Source organism: Catharus ustulatus, chromosome 14 (genome assembly GCF_009819885.2).
Source record: "Catharus ustulatus isolate bCatUst1 chromosome 14, bCatUst1.pri.v2, whole genome shotgun sequence".
Lineage (NCBI taxonomy): Eukaryota > Metazoa > Chordata > Aves > Passeriformes > Turdidae > Catharus > Catharus ustulatus.
Genome location: NC_046234.1, coordinates 689,296 through 705,855, shown reverse-complemented (window position 1 = coordinate 705,855; position 16,560 = coordinate 689,296). Strand labels below are relative to the sequence as shown.

At 53.4% G+C, this 16,560-nt stretch overlaps 1 protein-coding gene across 2 annotated transcripts; it reads left to right on the top strand.

The window, feature by feature from the left end:
• The first annotated feature begins 5,459 nt into the window (after positions 1-5,459).
• Positions 5,460-16,537, top strand: TMLHE (trimethyllysine hydroxylase, epsilon). Of its 2 annotated transcripts, XM_042779724.1 has the most exons (9): positions 5,460-5,541; positions 5,647-5,821; positions 9,422-9,667; positions 10,249-10,425; positions 11,143-11,422; positions 12,415-12,534; positions 12,840-13,076; positions 13,762-13,900; positions 14,724-16,537. In XM_042779724.1, the coding sequence occupies exons 3-9, from the start codon at positions 9,496-9,498 to the stop codon at positions 14,853-14,855; spliced, it is 1,257 nt and encodes a 418-aa protein (XP_042635658.1). In that variant the 5' UTR covers positions 5,460-5,541; positions 5,647-5,821; positions 9,422-9,495; the 3' UTR covers positions 14,856-16,537. The 2 variants fall into 2 exon arrangements, with proteins under 2 accessions (XP_042635658.1, XP_032928316.1); XM_033072425.2 differs by lacking the exons at positions 5,460-5,541; positions 5,647-5,821 and adding an exon at positions 6,874-6,966.
• Positions 16,538-16,560: the final 23 nt, after the last annotated feature.

Here is a 16,560-nt window from a genome sequence, read left to right as displayed (position 1 = left end):
TCTTCCAGCTTGGAGAAAGGAGAGGTTCCCAGGCTAATGGCTCATAGCAGGAGCCATGGAATGAGCTCCTGGCAGTGCTCAGAGCAGTGAGCACCCCCTCCTCCCCTGCCTGAGGTGTGGCAGCCTCACACAGCAGGGTGGGGCCCTACAGGTGGAACCTGCCTGGATGGAGAAGGTGAAGCTCCACAAGAGGAGCACAGCCCACACCTGAGCTCAGATCCATGTGGGTTCTCCCTCTCCATGGTCCCACAGGCTGGGGTTAAGGTTAGGGGTTAGGGATTAGGGGTTAGGGGTAGGGATTAGTCTTAGGGGTAGGGATTAGGGTCAGTTGTTAGGGGTTAGGCTTGGGTTTGGGTTAGGGCTTACAGTTAGGGTTAGAGCTAGGGCTTAGGGGTTATGGTTAGGGGTTATGGTTAGGGTTAGGGATGATGGTTAGGGGTTATGGTTAGGGTTATGGGTTAGGGTTAGGAGTTATGGGTTAAGGATAGAGTTAGGGTTAGGGTTAGTGGCTTAGGGTTAGGATTAGGGTTAGTGGTTATGGTCATGGTTGGGTTTAGGTTAGGGTTATGGTTAGGGTTAGGGGTTATAGTCATGGTTATGGTTAGGGTTAGGGTTTATGGTTATGGTTAGGGGTTATGTTTAGGGGTTATGATTAGGTTAGGGTTGTGGTTAGAGGTTAGGGTTATGGTTAGAGGTAATGGTTATGGTTAGGGGTTATGGTTAAAGGTTATGGTTAGAGGTTATTGTTAGGGTTATGGGTTATGTTTAGCGGTTATGGTTATGGTTAGGGGTTATGATTAGAGGTTATGGTTAGAGGTTATGGTTAGGGTTATGGGTTATGTTTAGGGGTTATGGTTAGGGTTAGGGGTTAGGGATTATGGTTAGGGGTTATGGTTGGGGTTATGGTTATGGTTGTGGTTAGGGGTTATGTTTAGGGGTTATGGTTAGGGTTAGACAGTTTCCAGCTGCACCCTGGCTCAGGAGTCTGGAGGTGACACCAGGGCAGGTAGAGGGAATCTGAGTGGCAAGGACACCTTCTCCTTGTGGATGTCCCTGAGCTGGTGACAGAGGCAGGAGCAGAGGGAACCGAGCTGGCCCCCAGGCCCAGATAATGGGACAGAAACCATGACGTAAGGGCAGGGGAAGTGGGGTCCTGGCCTTTCCCAGGCTCTGCCGTGCTCCACGCTCCACTTCCCTGCCAGTTTATCAGCCACTGGAGTGCGACCAAGGGAACATCAGCCAGGACAGAACAAACAAACATCCGACTTTGGGCTTCCTTCCTTCCTTCAAATAACCAAAAAGAAGAAATTATAAAAACCACCAGAGAGAGATGGGGAACTCAATTAAATTTAAAAAGAACAAAACAAGACAAATAAATAAGCATTTGTGTTTCCATGGGGACATGATGCATTCCCGGGTGTGGGAGCTCAGAGCAGCAAAGCCAGCGATGCTCAAGTGCCCCCCCTGCAGCCACCACTGTGCCCAAAGGACCAGCACAAGCCCCTTGGCTCTGGTAGCCCTTGGATCACCAGAAGTTCTCCCTGGACTCCCAGGTGCCCAGCACACAGCTGTGGCCCTTCAGGAGCTCCCAGCCTCTTTGGAGGAGATCTCCTGGTGGGAGAGGTTGTTTTCCTCCTTGTGTTTCATTCCAACAGCAAAGGCAGGTCAGGACCAGCCACCTGGAGCTCCAGTCCGTGCACCACCAGGCTGGGCTGGGTGTGATGGTTTGACATAGCTTGGTTTTTAGTTAAAGAGAAAATCCATCCATTACAGAGGTGATTCTCTGTGAAGACTGCTGGCAGCTCCCTCCAGACCCAGCAGAAACAGTTTTAAATGTTGACACCTTGTTAAAACACCTAAGAAAGCTGTACACACCTCTGTGAAATCACATTTAAAAAGGAACAAACCCCCAGAAAAGCTCTCTTTCTTCTGGCCTTTGAACAGGTAGCTGGACCCTGGCCAGGCCTCTCAAGCCTCTCTCGAGGGAGAGGAGAGGAAAGGTGAAGACACAGAAAGGAAACAACACAGAGACACCAAGGTCAGCACAGGAGTCAAATCCCAGATGGGAGGAGAATGAGGAGCTGCCTTAGTCTTGGGTTGAAATTCTCATGTAAAGTTATGGTGAAGATATAACTGGTACATCAGATTCTTTTTTTCCCCTGTAACTCATGGAATGCATGGGGGGGATGGAGCCTTCTAACCAGAGCCATGAGCAGAGGCACCAGTGTTGGAACAAGCAGATGTTGAAGTATCCATGATCTAATGAGAAGCTTGAACAGAGAGAAATGAGAGAGATGAAAAACCTTGCCCCAGGAATGGGAGAAGAAAAACTCTGTTCTCAGAGATAAAAGAAGAGAATCTTTTGTTTCTGTACTAGAACAGCTAGCTCATCTGTAAAATTGCCCCCAGTAAGCTGAACTGGCCCATGGTGGTAGTGGTGGGAAAACTACCAAACCATGGGAGAGACTTCACAATTGCAGATTTCTGGGTGGGTGCTATTTGTGAAAAGTAAAACCACAAGGGAACTGTTTCTTATGGAAAAGTGTCCATGGCACAGCAGAAGAGACTCCTCTCCCTAAGTGGACTGAGGAAAGATTGTTTTAAAGGTGATAAAATGACTGAAAACAACAAGTTTTTCTCTTTGTGTTGTCAGTGGGAAAAAGAAAGGAAATCTGGGGGTAGGAGGAGTGTTCTGAAGGTGTATTTTGATTTCTTTATTATTTTTCTTTTAATTCTGTTAATAAATTTTTCTTTATACCCTTAAAAAAGTTTAAACCTTTAAATGATATCCATACAAGCAGTACCTCAATTACATACATCTATGCATGCAGATATGGATATAGGCATGGTGTCACGGGTAGTTTACCCTCAAACTAGGGATCCTTGGGGTATGCAAGGGTCTCTCCATCCTTTTGCATCACCCACCAGGTGCAACCAGGTCCTGAGTGAAGACAACCCCACGGGTGGGATTTTGTCTGCTGGAGGCAGAATTAACCCAAACAATATTTCCCCTGGGTAAAAACCCTACGGGTAAAAAAACCCCAAAAAAACAAAACAAAACAAAACAAAAAAAAACAAAAAAACCCAAAAAAACCAAAAAAAACCAAAAAAAACCCCAAACAAACAGAATTAATGCAAACAGTTTTCCCGTGTTTTTCACATGGGTTTTGTTGGATCACTCATGCTGGGCAGGGTTGAGATGGGTCATTCACTAACCTGTTCCAACACCACAGTGAGTTTTTTTCAGAGCTTTATTACTAACCATTTCCAGGAACATCCCCTTGGCTCAGGCACCCTCGATTCCTGCTGCTCTCATGGAAATTGCCGCAAAGTTTCCTGGAAAACGTGAATTCCCTGTCCTAACCTTGTCCAGGAACCTCCCTCACATGCAGAGAGAACCCTCCGTGTGCCCTGCACGTCACCCAGAGCTCTGCTTGACATCAGCACCTGCAAGAAATCCAGGGCAGGGAAGGGGGACGCATTCCCTGCAGGGCCCAGGGGAGGATGCACCTGTGGGATCCAGGGTGTTTTTCCCCCGTGTGTGGCCACGGGAGCCCCATGGTGTGGGGCAGCTGGCAGGGCCTTTCCCAGGCCAGGGCTAATTCCAGATTCCTGCCGGATGTGGGATCTCGTCAGCAGCACCCGCTGCAGAAGGGAAGAGCATTGTGTGGGCTGTTGCTTTTTTTAAAGCCGTTTGTGACCCCGGGAGCAGTGTGCGAGTGAGGAAGGAGGGGACAAGGGGGAAGGCAGAAAATTCCCAGATCCCAGCTGTCGCTGGGAAATCCCCAGAACGTTCCCAGGCACTTTTCTTTCCCAGCACTTGTGTTCCTATGTGCTGAGGCCAAGCAGCAGGTGCATCCCTGGGCTCCTGGGGGATGCGTGGGGCTCCTCCAAGAGGGTCCCAGCACTGCCTGGCCCTGTCCCATGGGATGCTGGGGGGCACGGGAGGGACCACAAATCCCAGTGAATCCACAGAGCACCGTGCTCCACACCCCGAGGAGAACCCACAACCAGTGCTGCTGCACTGCCTACCCCAAAGTGGGGCACCACGAGAGGGGGATCTCCTCCCCAGAGCCCCCCAGGGCTCCCAACCCAGCCCAGCCCTTCAGTTTAGGCACAGTTTGATCCCGTTCGCTCGCATCCATCACTCCCGTGGGGAACGCGGTGAGTCCCTGCCCGTCCGAGGGGTGCCAGGAAGGAGCGAGGGACGGGAAGGAGCACGGAGGATGCTCATCGCATCCGCTGCCTCTCCCGGGAGCCGCTACCGGGGCACGATCGCACCCCGGGAAGGGCCCAGGACAAATTCTCATGGAGGCCGGGATGCCTCTGCCGTGAGCTCACCAGTGACTAACTGGTTTATCTCCCGCGGGAGCTGCACCGAGGTTTTGGGAAGCAGCAGATCCCCGACAGCTCCTCCGCCTGCTCCACCCCTTTCCTGAAAAACGCTGGGAAATCAGGAATCCGCGGCGGCACCAGCGCGTCCCCTCGCTGCGAGGACGGTGACAGCGAGCGACTGCTCTGCCCAGGGCAGGGCAACGGCAGGGACTCACAACACCTGCCTTTTGGAAAAGCAGGCTTGGGAATTCCGGCACAGCACTGCGGAGTTTCTCCCCGTGCTTCGCTGGGGCGGCTTGTGTGCACAGGAACCGGGGAGGCACCGCAGAGTTCTCATCCTGCCCGATTCCCAAACCAAGGAGATCTCACCCTGCCCCATTCCCAAACCTGGAGGGCATTTCTGAGACCTGACCCTGCCCCATTCCCAGCCCAGGGAGGCACCAGCACATTTAATCACAGAGCAGGATGTCCTTAGAAGTGTTCCAGGGTTGGACAGGGCTTGGAGGAACCTGGGATAGTGAAGGTGTCCCTGCCCATGGCACAGTTGGAACCAAACGGATCTGGCACTGTCTGTGTGAGAATTCAGTGACAGGGACCGGGACACGGCTGGGGACAGGAGACAGAACAGGGGCAGTAACAGGGTCGGGAACAGGGACAGGACAAGGCCAGGGCTAGGGCCAGGGACAGTGACAGGGCCAGGGAGAGCGACAGGGCCAGGCAGCGCGACAGGGCCAGGCAGCGCCGCTGCTCTCGCTGTCCGTCAGTCCTCCTGCCCGTCAGGGGGCAGCACTACAGCATGGCTCTATAGCCCAGCCCTCACCGCTGGCGCTGCCCGCACGCCGGCGGCACGGCGCGTCCCCACGGGGCCGCGCTCCATCCGCCCCTTCCCCGATCTCCGTGCCCCCTGCGGTGCTCCATCCCGCAGCCTCCCGGAGCGCAGCGGCCACCTGAGCCGCGGCGCCTCTGGGGGCGGCCCCGTCCCTGTTCATGTTCCGCTTGCTGCCGGCCCCGTCCCGCCCCGGCTCTCTGGTTTGCGGGCGCTCTGCTCCGCGCGTCTCTATGGCGGCGGCGGCCCCGCCCCGGGGCGGCCTGAGGCGGCCCCGGCCCCGCTCCCGACCCGGCCCTGCCGCCGCCCGCGGGTTCTGGGGCCCCGGCAGCGCCGCTCCGAGGCACCGGGGCCGCGCCGGGGGCCGGGGAGCTGCCGAGGTGGGTCAGGGGCTGTGCTCGGAGCGGGGCTCGTCCTGCTCGCGGGGTTCGGGAAGGGACCCGTTTGCAACGTAGCTTTTTTCCTTGTTTTTTGCCTCTTCAAAGGGTCACCGAGACGCCGGTTCCCTCGGGCAGCAGCGGCCGATGTGGGAAAGCTCCGAGTGGCGTTTTGGGCCTGGTGGGCGTCGGGAGCCGGAGGAGGAGGAAGGAGCGGCGAAGAGCCCGGAGCAGCAGCGCGGAGGCTGCGGGATTGCCTCCGGTACGGCCCGGCCGTGATCAGGTCAGTGCCCCGAGCCCTCCGTGATCCCCTCAGCCTTCCGTGATCCCCTCAGCATCCCGAGCCTTGCGTGATCCCCTCACACCCCGAGCCCTCCATGATCCCCTCAGCCTTCCGTGATCTCCTCACACCCCGAGCTTTCCGTGATCTCTTCATCACCCCAAGCCCGCCCAAAGCCTCTCTCCAGCATCCCCCAGCTCCGCCCGGTGCTCCAGGTCCCAGGTAAAGCCAGGCCCCAGGGGCATACGGACATTGCCATCCCATCAGAAGGGAATGAAAGGCTGCAGCTTGTGGGCACAGCTGTTTTCTTCACTCCCTGGAAAAACACAACTCCTCCCTGCCAGGGAGAGCTGCCTGGCTGCTCTTTGCCCGGGCAGGACCCAGAGCATCATGTGATTTAGCATTTGGAGTTTATTGCAGTAACTCCTCCGGGAGATTCTACCATCAGGGCTGGCTGCTTTGCTGGAAAAATAATCAGAATTAGAACTTGTTTCTGTGGAAGTGTGTGGCCTGGAAGGGCTTTGCTTGGCAAACAGGAGGCTGGAATAAGGTTCTGGGAGTGGGGCCTGCAGTCAGGTGGTCAGTGTGAAACATGGGGTGTGCAGATAATTCTCTTTGCTTCCAGGAAAATGAAGTAGCTGTGAAGCTGGCAGTGCCTGGGATGTCTTTATTAGCTCCTTAATTTCATTGAAATCCCGTGTGGGGAAGGGCTGGAAGGGGAATCTGGTTCCTGACAGCTGAGATCTGATGGAGTTGTCTGCAGGGTGAAGGCAAAAGCTCAGCTGGGAGCAGCCAGTCTGCTTTTTGTCTCTGTGGTAATTAATTGTAATTAACCGAGTCAGCTCAGGCTGTTAAACTCTGCCTGTGTCCTGTCCAAGAGGTGCTGCCATCCTGGGGGATCTGGTTTGTCACCTGGGCTTGTGCTCTTGGCTCCTCTGGCTCTGGCAGAGCCCTCAGAGCAGCTCAGCCTTTGCAGAATTCCTCTTTTTCTTGGTGTTCCCTCACTGCAGGGAGAACTGTCAGGTTAAAGGATCCCAGACGACCAAAACACAAAATCCTTTCCCTCACTTTGGACTGCTGACACCTCCCTGTTCCATGTGGATCAGAAAGCCTGGCTCCAGCCAGCTGCTTCCAGAAGTAAAAACTGAGTGAGTGTGAGCAGCTGAATGTTTGATGTGTTTTTAATAGAAAACCCTTTTTTTGTTTTTTTTTTTTTTTTTAAGAGGCTCTGGAGGGGCTGGAGCAGTGCAGGGAGGGCAGCAGGGTCATCCTATGCTGCCCAAGAGGGTTTGGCTAAAAGCTGGTGAAAGCCTCCAGATTTGTGGGGTTTCTCCTTCCTCAGATGTTCCCATTGCTGAAACTGGTCACTCGTTTTTTCACCATTTCCTTTGCCCAGAACGGGGGCTTTTCCTCAAAGAGATTAAACCCGGTTTTGTTTCCTTAAAATGTTTATTGTGAGACAAACTGCAGGGTTAGGGTTAGGGTTGACCCCTGGGAAACCCAGCCTTCCTTTCTGCTCCTTCCACAGCATCTCCTGTCCTTTCTCTCCAAAGACTGACGGGAATTCCTCAGACTACAACAGATTTGAGGTTTCTGCTTTTCCCTCCAGCATTCTTCTCTCCTTCACCCTGTGGATTCTGTGCCTGCTCCTGTGTCACCCACTATGTGTGTTGATCCACTGACTATTTAATGTCTGTTCCCTCCTGCCCTTTTCCTTTGAGTTCTGAGGGTAATTTTGTCCGAGATTCTCTCATTTCAGAGCTGCCCAGGTGTCCGAACCACATAAAGCATAAAGGTGAGGTAGCAGGAGGTGCAGGAGGAGAGTTCACAGAGCTCATCCAGCTGCTAGCTCTGATGAAACAACAAAAATTGTAAATCCTCCTTAATCATACAGATTTTTGGGGTTTAATCTTAGTTTTAGTATCTATTGGAAAGATTGAATTTAAGGCTCTCACTGAGGTGCCTGTTATGTTTTTCTTCAGTAAGAGCAGCACAAGATCTCCCTGACTAGGTTTAAATATCTGGGTCACTTCCCATTACCTGTGTTAATTTCCTGCTCAGTTTTGGTACTGGGAGAGGAGGAGATAAAAGAAATGTGTGTGGAAAGATCAAAGTGGGGTTTGTGCTGATGGGTTTGTGGGTGAGCCTTTCCTGGCATTTTGGGTTCTGTTTGTGTGTGCAAACAAGATTCTTTCTGTTTTCCACCCCTCACTGGCATAGTGGATCCAAAAGCCAAACTGGACAGAGCTTCCCTCTCCCAGATAATCTTAAGCTTTGTGAGTCTGTTCAGGGATTTAAATAATTTCTTTAAGATTTTACAACTGATAAACATCAGGGGTAGCTCCTGTATTTTGTAGCTGTAGATTTTATTCTCTTGGTTATGGGATTTGCGTCAGATCCGGCTCATTCCTCTTCCTGTAGCAGATTTTCAAAGCTGGGCAGCAGGAGCAGAAAGTGGATATCTTGGAAAAGGAGGCTGCAGCCAGGGTGTTTGGTTTGGTCTTTTCTCCCAGGTAACGAGGGATAGAAGAAGAGGAAACACCTCAGGCTGTGCCAGGGGAGTTTAGGTTGGGTGTGGGGAAATTTCTCATGGAAATGGCTCCGTGGCTGAAGTGTGTCAGTGTGCCTTCATCTCAAACCTTTTCTTCAAAAGCATTCCCACATTTTTTCCCTAGGGATGTCTGCATTCTTTTACCCCTGCTTAACAAGTTGCTGGCTGGGGATGTGGCACCTCTGTGGATTTGGTTGTTATCACCGGCTTTTGAGGTCTCTGCAGAGCAGGAGCAGCTTGGACAGCCAGAGCTCCAGTGCCTGGACTCTCCAGATAAGAAAATGAAGGAAAATCAGAAGTCCTAGGATAAGACATGCTTTCTGAGCCTGTGTCTTATCCAGAGAGACCACATTTCAGTGCACTTCAAAGTGCTGTTGAAATCCTGCTGGGTTTAGACCTGGCCCCCAGAAATTCATAACTATGACGGACATTTAGACTGAGGCATCATCTCCTAAAACTTGTGAGGATTTTGCTCTTCCTCTTTGCACTGAAGACTTGTTACAAATTTCCCTGGGAGAAATCTCCTTGTAATCTCTATCCTAAAATTAATCACTGTGGTTTCTCCTCCATGCCAGCTGTGTCCTTCACCAGAGCAGAGATCTTCCTCCTACTCCTCATTGTTTTGCCTGCTTTTCTAGAACTGATCTCTTTACTGGATTCCTCTGTTGTTGCTTCTCTAACCAAGGTTAATGATTGCTGCAGTTCCATCCAGGAATGGTGAATTCAAACTGGGAATGCTGGAGGCGGGGCAAGACCTTCAGTGATGAGGCTTTGCCACTGTTTTGCACACAGGAGTGTTGAACACAGCTGTCTGTCCTGGAATGGCTTTGCCTGGTAAATCAGAGTCATGGAATGGTTTGGGCTGGAAGGGACCTTAAAGCTCATCCCGTTCCACCCCATGCCATGGGCAGAGACACGTTCCAGTATCCCAGGATGCTCCAAGCCCTGTCCAGCCTTGGACACTGCCATGGATCCAGGGCAGCCACAGCTTCTCTGGGCACCCTGTGTCAGGGCCTCTCAAACCTCACAGGATCTCCTTTGTGTCTCCTCAGGTCTGTGTCCTGCTGGGGTTTAGGACAGAGCATCACATCCAGGCCACCTTGTCCCCTCTGTGCTGGTTGCCAGGATGTGGTGCCAGAGGCTGGCATGGCTGCTCCGGGGGTGCCATGGGAGCCCTGGACGTCGCTGGCCACGGCTGCCCCAAGCCCCCAGGCCCATCCTGGCTGCCCCAGCTCGCTGCCAAACCACGGTCCCAGCGTCCCCGCCCTGCGCCTGGCAGCTGCACCAGGACCATCTTGGTAAGTGTGCTGGCTGTAGGTGCTCCTGCTCTGCCTGGGGACAGCAGGGAGGGTTTCCAGCCCTGCAGTGATGGATGTTTTCCTTCCAAAATAGGGATGCATACTGGGGCTGTCTCGTGTTCCCTGCAGGAATTCCCAAAGGCAGACTGAGGCAGCCTTGTCTTCTATGATAAGTGAGGCACTGCTAAATGAGTAATTAAATCCAGGGATTCCTGAACAGAAACTGAGCCTTTCTCTGTCAGGCACCATTTTCTATGCCATGCTCAGGTTCTCCCTGGCAGAGCCCCCCTCAGCTCTGGTGTGTGCCCAGCTTTGCAGCTGAGGCCAGTGAGATCTCAGTACTCTGAGTCACTTGCAAGCAAAGGGAATTGCTCAGCATTTTACACAATGGCTCCAAAGCAAAGGAGCCAGGCCTTTGTTAAGCTCCTCTGCCAGACCTTCCTCATGTCACAATTTATGTCAAGGGGTACCACTGCATCCCCTGGAATTGGGATGCCAAGGTGTGGGCTCTGGGCTTCAGTTCTTGGCTTTGTTTGTCCTCCCTGTTGCCCCAAAGCCTGCTGTGCTCCCATCCCTGGCAGAGCTGAGGTACGGGAGCACCGTGATGCGCCTGGATTTCGTGTGGCTGCGGGACCACTGCCGCTCTGCCTCCTGCTACAACGCCAAGACCAAGCAGCGCAGCCTGGACACGGCCAGCGTGGACCTGGCCATCCAGCCCCAGGCTGTGCGGGTGGATGAGACCACGCTCTTCCTCACCTGTGAGTCCTGAGCACCTGCTGTGCCTCCTGGTGGACAGGGCAGCATTATCCCCACACCTTACCTGTCCAAGAGTGGGTTTTAAACACTGCTCTCACTGAAAACTCTGCATCCACGTGGCGTGATTTTCCTGCCGCAGCCCTCTGTGTGTGTGTGTGTGTGTGTGTGTGTGTGTGTGTGTGCAGTGTCTGCATTGGTCACACTCCCCCAGCAGTGCAGGTGCTGAACAGATGGGGCATGACACGGTTGTTTCTCTTTTCCTTCCCCATCCTGTGTGAGCAGCTGTCAGCCCTGCTCACCATGCCTGTTTTCTGCCCTTTCTCATCACTTTCCCAGTAAGGAAAAATTTCTTCCCTTCCTTCCTTTTGGTGGAAGAACCTTCATTTGGTAGAACCTTTGTACATTTATTTGAGGACTTGACTTCAGAGCTTTGATTATCCTTGGAGTCCTGTCAACAAAAACCAAAACCAGTGCAGATGCAACAGCTGGCTGGGAATTCAGAGAGGGTTGCAGCAGCTGTCCTGAATTTGGAGTTGTGGCTGCAATGACAACACCTGTAGGATTCGTGGCCTTTCAGGTCATATTTTGGGTGGCAGCAGGGTGCAAGGAGCCCATCCCCAGACAGGTGACAAGGCTGAGGCCTGTCATGGGCTGACAGGTGCCACGATCCCAGGCTGGCCAGTGGCATTTTGGTGACTGTGCCCCTGTCCCTGTGCCAGGGCCGGATGGACACGTGACACGCTATGGGCTGGAGTGGCTGGCAAAGAACAGCTACGAGGGGCAGAAGCAGCAGGTGATGCACCCCCGGATCCTGTGGAATGCTGAGATCTACCAACAAGCCCAGGTGCCCTCCATCGACTGCCGGCGCTTCCTGGAGACACACGAGGGCCTGAAGGAGTTCCTGCAGAACTTCCTGTGGTATGGGATTGCCTTTGTGGAGAATGTCCCTCCCACCAAAGAGGACACAGAAATCGTGGCAAAGAGGATCAGCATCATCAGGTAGCTGGGCTTTCCTGGGAAGGGTAAACTTGTTTTGTTTCTGTTGGGAAACTGCTGCCTTCTTGTCCTTTATTTTGTGTGGCATGGACTGGTTTGCAGACAAACGCTCCCCTTCATCTGGGATGGACAATCCAGTGTGGGATGTGCCCTCCTTTATGGGAGAGCTGAGAATCACTCAGTTACTGAGCTGCCCCCAGAGCATCCCATGACTCTTGTGCCAGTGGGACTGTGCAGAGAGGAGGGACTGAAGGAAGTGGCTGTCTGGGAAGAGCAGGGCTTTGCAAGGAGAGACATTTCCTGTTATGACTTGAGGGGTCGTGAGGGCAGCCTGGTCCTGGGAGCCAGGGAGATCAAAAACCAGTGGGAGCTCTTGCTGGAGAAAAACAGTGAGAGGTGTTGGTGCTGGGTTTGTGCAAAGCACCAGCAGCATGGCAGGCCGTGGCTGAGCTTGGGGCTCTATCCAGCTGTAGAAACAATTTGATTTGCCTGGGGCCATTGGGAAAGGAGGGATTCCTGTTAATAATAAACAGTCACTCCAAATAGAAACAAGGGGCTCCAGGGAATATCCAGCCAGCTTTTGTCTCCAGGCTCCCTCCCCCTGTAGCCCCTGAGTGCTGTTTGGCTTTGCCTGCTGTCCCTGTGCATGTTGGAGGGGGAGGAAGTGAAAACAGGATTCTGGGAAGAAGAAGGGGAATTATTGGGCAGCCCTATGTGGATACAAGTAAGGGCTGGCTGCACTTGGGCAACCCCTTGTGTCACTTCTGGGGATGATGGTTGGTGTTTGTGGAGGGGAAGACTTGTCACCATCAGCCTTTTGGGGAGGAAAAAGAGGAGCTGAACACCAGAAGAGGGATTGGAACCATCCATGACAATGTGAATTTTGTGAAGTTGTTCTGCTTTAATGACTCTGTGCATGAGACAGAGGGGGCTAACTCAAATGTAGGGGAGGATGTGCCTTACACAGACACTGACCTGTGGTATCTCTTTTCCAGGGAGACCATTTATGGCAGGATGTGGTACTTCACATCTGACTTCTCCCGGGGAGACACAGCCTACACCAAGCTGGCCCTGGACCGGCACACAGACACCACCTACTTCCAGGAGCCCTGTGGGTATGTGCTGCTGCAGGGACACCTTCCACCTTCCAGCTGCTCAAAGCTCCATCCAGCCTGTTCTTGGGGTAGGGCACCCTCTTTGGGTTTGGATTTTGGGCGACACAGCCTTCATCCTGCAGCTCCTGAAGTCTCCCAGACTCGTGTCACTGGGTTTGGGAAGCAGCACAGGCAGTTTGCTGCCTCCTCACCCAGCAAAACACATGGGGTTGGGTCTGGGGAAGCAGCAGGTACGGGCTGTGTCCTTGGGGAGCAGCTTGTGCCCAGGGAACAGGCAGCCAAGGTGATTCTGTGTCTCTGTGCAGCATCCAGGTGTTCCACTGCCTGAAGCACGAGGGCACGGGCGGGCGCACGCTGCTGGTGGATGGGTTCCATGCAGCTGAGCAGGTGCGGCTGCAGGCCCCAGAGCACTTTGAGCTGCTGGCCAAGGTGCCCCTCAAACACGAGTATGTGGAGAACGTGGGCGACTGCCACAACCACATGATAGCAGTGGGGCCCGTGCTCAACGTCTACCCCTGGAACAACGAGCTTTACCTCATCAGGTAATGGCCAGGAGGCTCTGGAGGGAGAGGCTGTGCTGGTGGGAGTTCTCCAGAACATTCCAGGAGTATCTTTGTGTGTATATTCCAGTGTGTCTTGGAGGAGCAGGGATGAGCACCCCGTGTTCCTCCTGCTTTAGGGAAGCGTCAGCACCTGATAGAGAGATGGGTGTTGGTGCTGAGCTTTGATTTTTCACTGCTGGCATTCTCCCTTCAGCTCCAAGCTCTCATCCCACTCCATTTGAGAAGCAGGAGAATTTAGCCCTTCTCTGGAGAAGCCCCTGAAACCATCCTGGCACACAGCAAAGGAGAGTGTAGGGTGATCCCTTCCAAAGTTTTTAAACTCCAGTTTGGCTCAGTTCCAGAGGTTGTCCAGCACTGCTCTGGACTTTTATTCTAAGTAGCCCTCAGTCTTGCCACATCCTTCCATGGAAAAGCAGGAGGAACAGGTGCACACTTGATAGTAAACTTCTCTTGCCCTCAGTGCTGTGTTCCCAAAAGTCCTGTGCTGGCAGCACAACTTTTCTGGTCATCTCTGCAGCCTCCCTTAAACACCCACAAACCCCACGGGCTCCTGAGGTTCTCTTGGAAGCACCTGGGCAGTCTCTTGTCTCTCCACTTGCCTGGAAAAATACAAAAATTCTAAAAAATACAAAAGGTAAAACCCAAGGCATGACTGTCCCTGCAGGTACAACAACTACGACCGTGCCGTGATTAACACAGTGCCGCACGCCGTGGTGCACAGCTGGTACCACGCCCACCGCGCCCTCACCACCGAGCTGCGCCGGCCCCACAACGAGCTCTGGGTCAAGCTGAAGCCGGGCAAGGTGGGGTCTGGAGCTGCACCCTCTGGGGCTGGCCAGGGTGGGACTTGGAGCTGAATCCTGCGGGTTTGGAGCAGGGAGAAGGGTGTGGTGGGGTCTGGGCACTGCCATGCCCAGCAGTTTTCCTTGTTCTGGGTGCTCCAGCATTAACAGCAGTGGCTTCTGCTTGTGTGTTCTGCTGTCCTAGAGCAGTATCAGCTCCCAGGTGAGGCAGAGGTGTTTAGTTCAAGCTCTGCCTCAGAGGAAAGATAGTCCCAGTTTCCAGCCATTGAGATGAGAATCCTTAGGAGCAGAGAGACCAGAGCATTTAATGTTCAGGTTTCACTTCTTCCAGAAGGAATTACAACTCTGAGATTATGTTTGAGCCCTTACATGGGTAAGTGACACCACAGAGGCAGGAGGCTGGAGCTGCCCCATTTAAAGTGTTCAGGTTCCATGGGGCTTGGAGTAACCTGGGATGCTGGAAGGTGTCCGTGCCCATGGCAGAGGGTGGAATAAGATGGGCTTTAAGGTTCCTTCCAACCCAAGCATTCTGGGATTCACTAAGTTGGCCACTGTCTGTTGCTGGTGAACTATTTCCTCTCCAGTAGAAAGAAACCCCAAAATGTGTTTCTGGGCTGGCTCCATAAAGAGCTGTGCTGGATCCTGTGGAGGAGCAGGCTGTGGCCTCACCTGTGCCAGTGTGGAGCAGGAGCTCGTGCCCACTGTGCCACACCCTTACCTGCTCCTCCAGTCTCCAGGGATGCCCAGGACCTGCCCTGCCAGAGGCTCCTGCCCTGCCTGCCATGATTGCTGTCCTCCTGATGAGCTTTTCCCTCTCCTGCAGGCCCTGTTTGTGGATAACTGGCGTGTCCTGCACGGCCGGGAGGCGTTCACGGGGTACCGGCAGCTCTGTGGCTGTTACCTGACCAGGGATGACATGCTGAACACTGCCCGCCTGCTGGGGCTGCAGGCCTAGGCAGCCCTGCAGAGAGCCAGGAGCCCGGAGGCCCACTGCCAGGAGAGCCAGGAGCCCCCAGGCCCACCCTTGGGAGAGCCAGGAGCTGCCCAGTCTCACTGCCAGGAGAGCCAGGAGCCCCGAGGCCCACTGCCAGGAGAGCCAGGCAGCCCTAATCCCACTTTTGGGAGAGGCAGGAGCCCCTCAGTGCCACCCCAGGAGTACCAGGAGCCCCCAGCCCCCTCACACAGCTGGTGCCTCCCCAGGTACTCCAGGCCCTCTGTGCCAGTGCCTCAACACAACAATGACACTGCAATACCTCAGACACCTCCACCTTCTCCAAGCAGCTCAGGGCCTGCTCAGGACAGGACACAGGTGGAAACAAAAGCTTGTGGGATTGTTTTTGGGTCATGCTCTGCCTCTGAGCAAAGGCTGTCTGTGCTCCCAGCCAGGGTGGCTCAGGCATGGTTAATCCCACCATGGGAAGTGCTCCTCCAAGCAAGTGCCTTCAGCATTTGGAAGCTTTGCATTATTCCCTGTTTGGCCTTTTTTTGACTGCCAGTTTTAGGGGACTTTTAGCAGAGCAGAATGGAAAGCTCTGGGATCTTGTCTTTTATCACTGATCCAAGCCAAGCTGCCTGAGAGAGGGCCTAGAGAGATCCTGGTGTAGTTTGGGCATTTCTGAGAAGGTTTAGGTTAGAGAAGGAAAAGGGAAACAGCACGATCTGCATGTTGGGAAGCAGAGATGATGATGAGGAATGGAATTCCCAGTTTTCCTTGACTTGCAGCACTGCCATGCTGCTGTTCCCTCTGCCTGTTGCACTTGTGTTGAAGGCTCAGCAGCCCCAGGATTTGTGACAAACTTCCCACTGTGCTCCTCTCCCATCTTTTCTTAAGGAGTGGTGTTAGGTCATCATCACACTCTGATGCATGAACCTCACTGTTTGGGTGGATTTTTTCCCAAAATTGTCCCACTCTGAATGTAACTCTGAGATGCCTTTCCTGTGGCACACTGAAAGGCCACAGGGTCAGGAACAAAAGCAAATCCTGCTGTTACAGAATTTTTCTTTCTGCCATATCTTTTAGGCTGTTACAGAATTTTTCTTTCTGCCACATCTCTTGGGCTGTTACAGAATTTTCCATTCTGCCCTATCTCTTGGGTGCTCTGAGCAGGCCTTAGGGCAGGGCTGGGCCCTTTCCCCCCTGGCTGTGCTGTGTGAGCTGCTCTGTGTCCTCAGGGCGGTGCAAGTGCACAGCTGCTCAACTTGCTGCCCTTGTTTAATCTGAATGTAGAGATCGTGGTGCCAGGACACTCCTGAAATCTCCTGAAATCAGATTTTTGTGAGATCTGCCCTTGCTGGGGGCTCAGCTCCCTGATGCTCCCAGTCCTGGGGTTCCCTTCCCAGTGCTTCCCATCCCTCTGAGCCCCTGGGAGTCAGCAGGGCTCAAAGGGATTTCTGAGCCCAGCTGGGCAGCTGGTGCCAGGTGAGCTGCCCTCTAGTCAGGCACAGCTCAAATGGCAGCCTTGCAGCCCAGCAGGAGCCAGTTTTAAAATTCAGCAGGAAAATTAAACCCCCTCCAGCCAACCTCTTTCCATAGTGGAAGAAAAACACTGGGAGAGATTCTGGATTGGAGTCACAATTTACTGAAGAAATCGCAATAATCACGATGAAGTTAATAAAAGATTGTACAAAAAGAGAATGGTTTGCCCACAAAAAGGGTATTT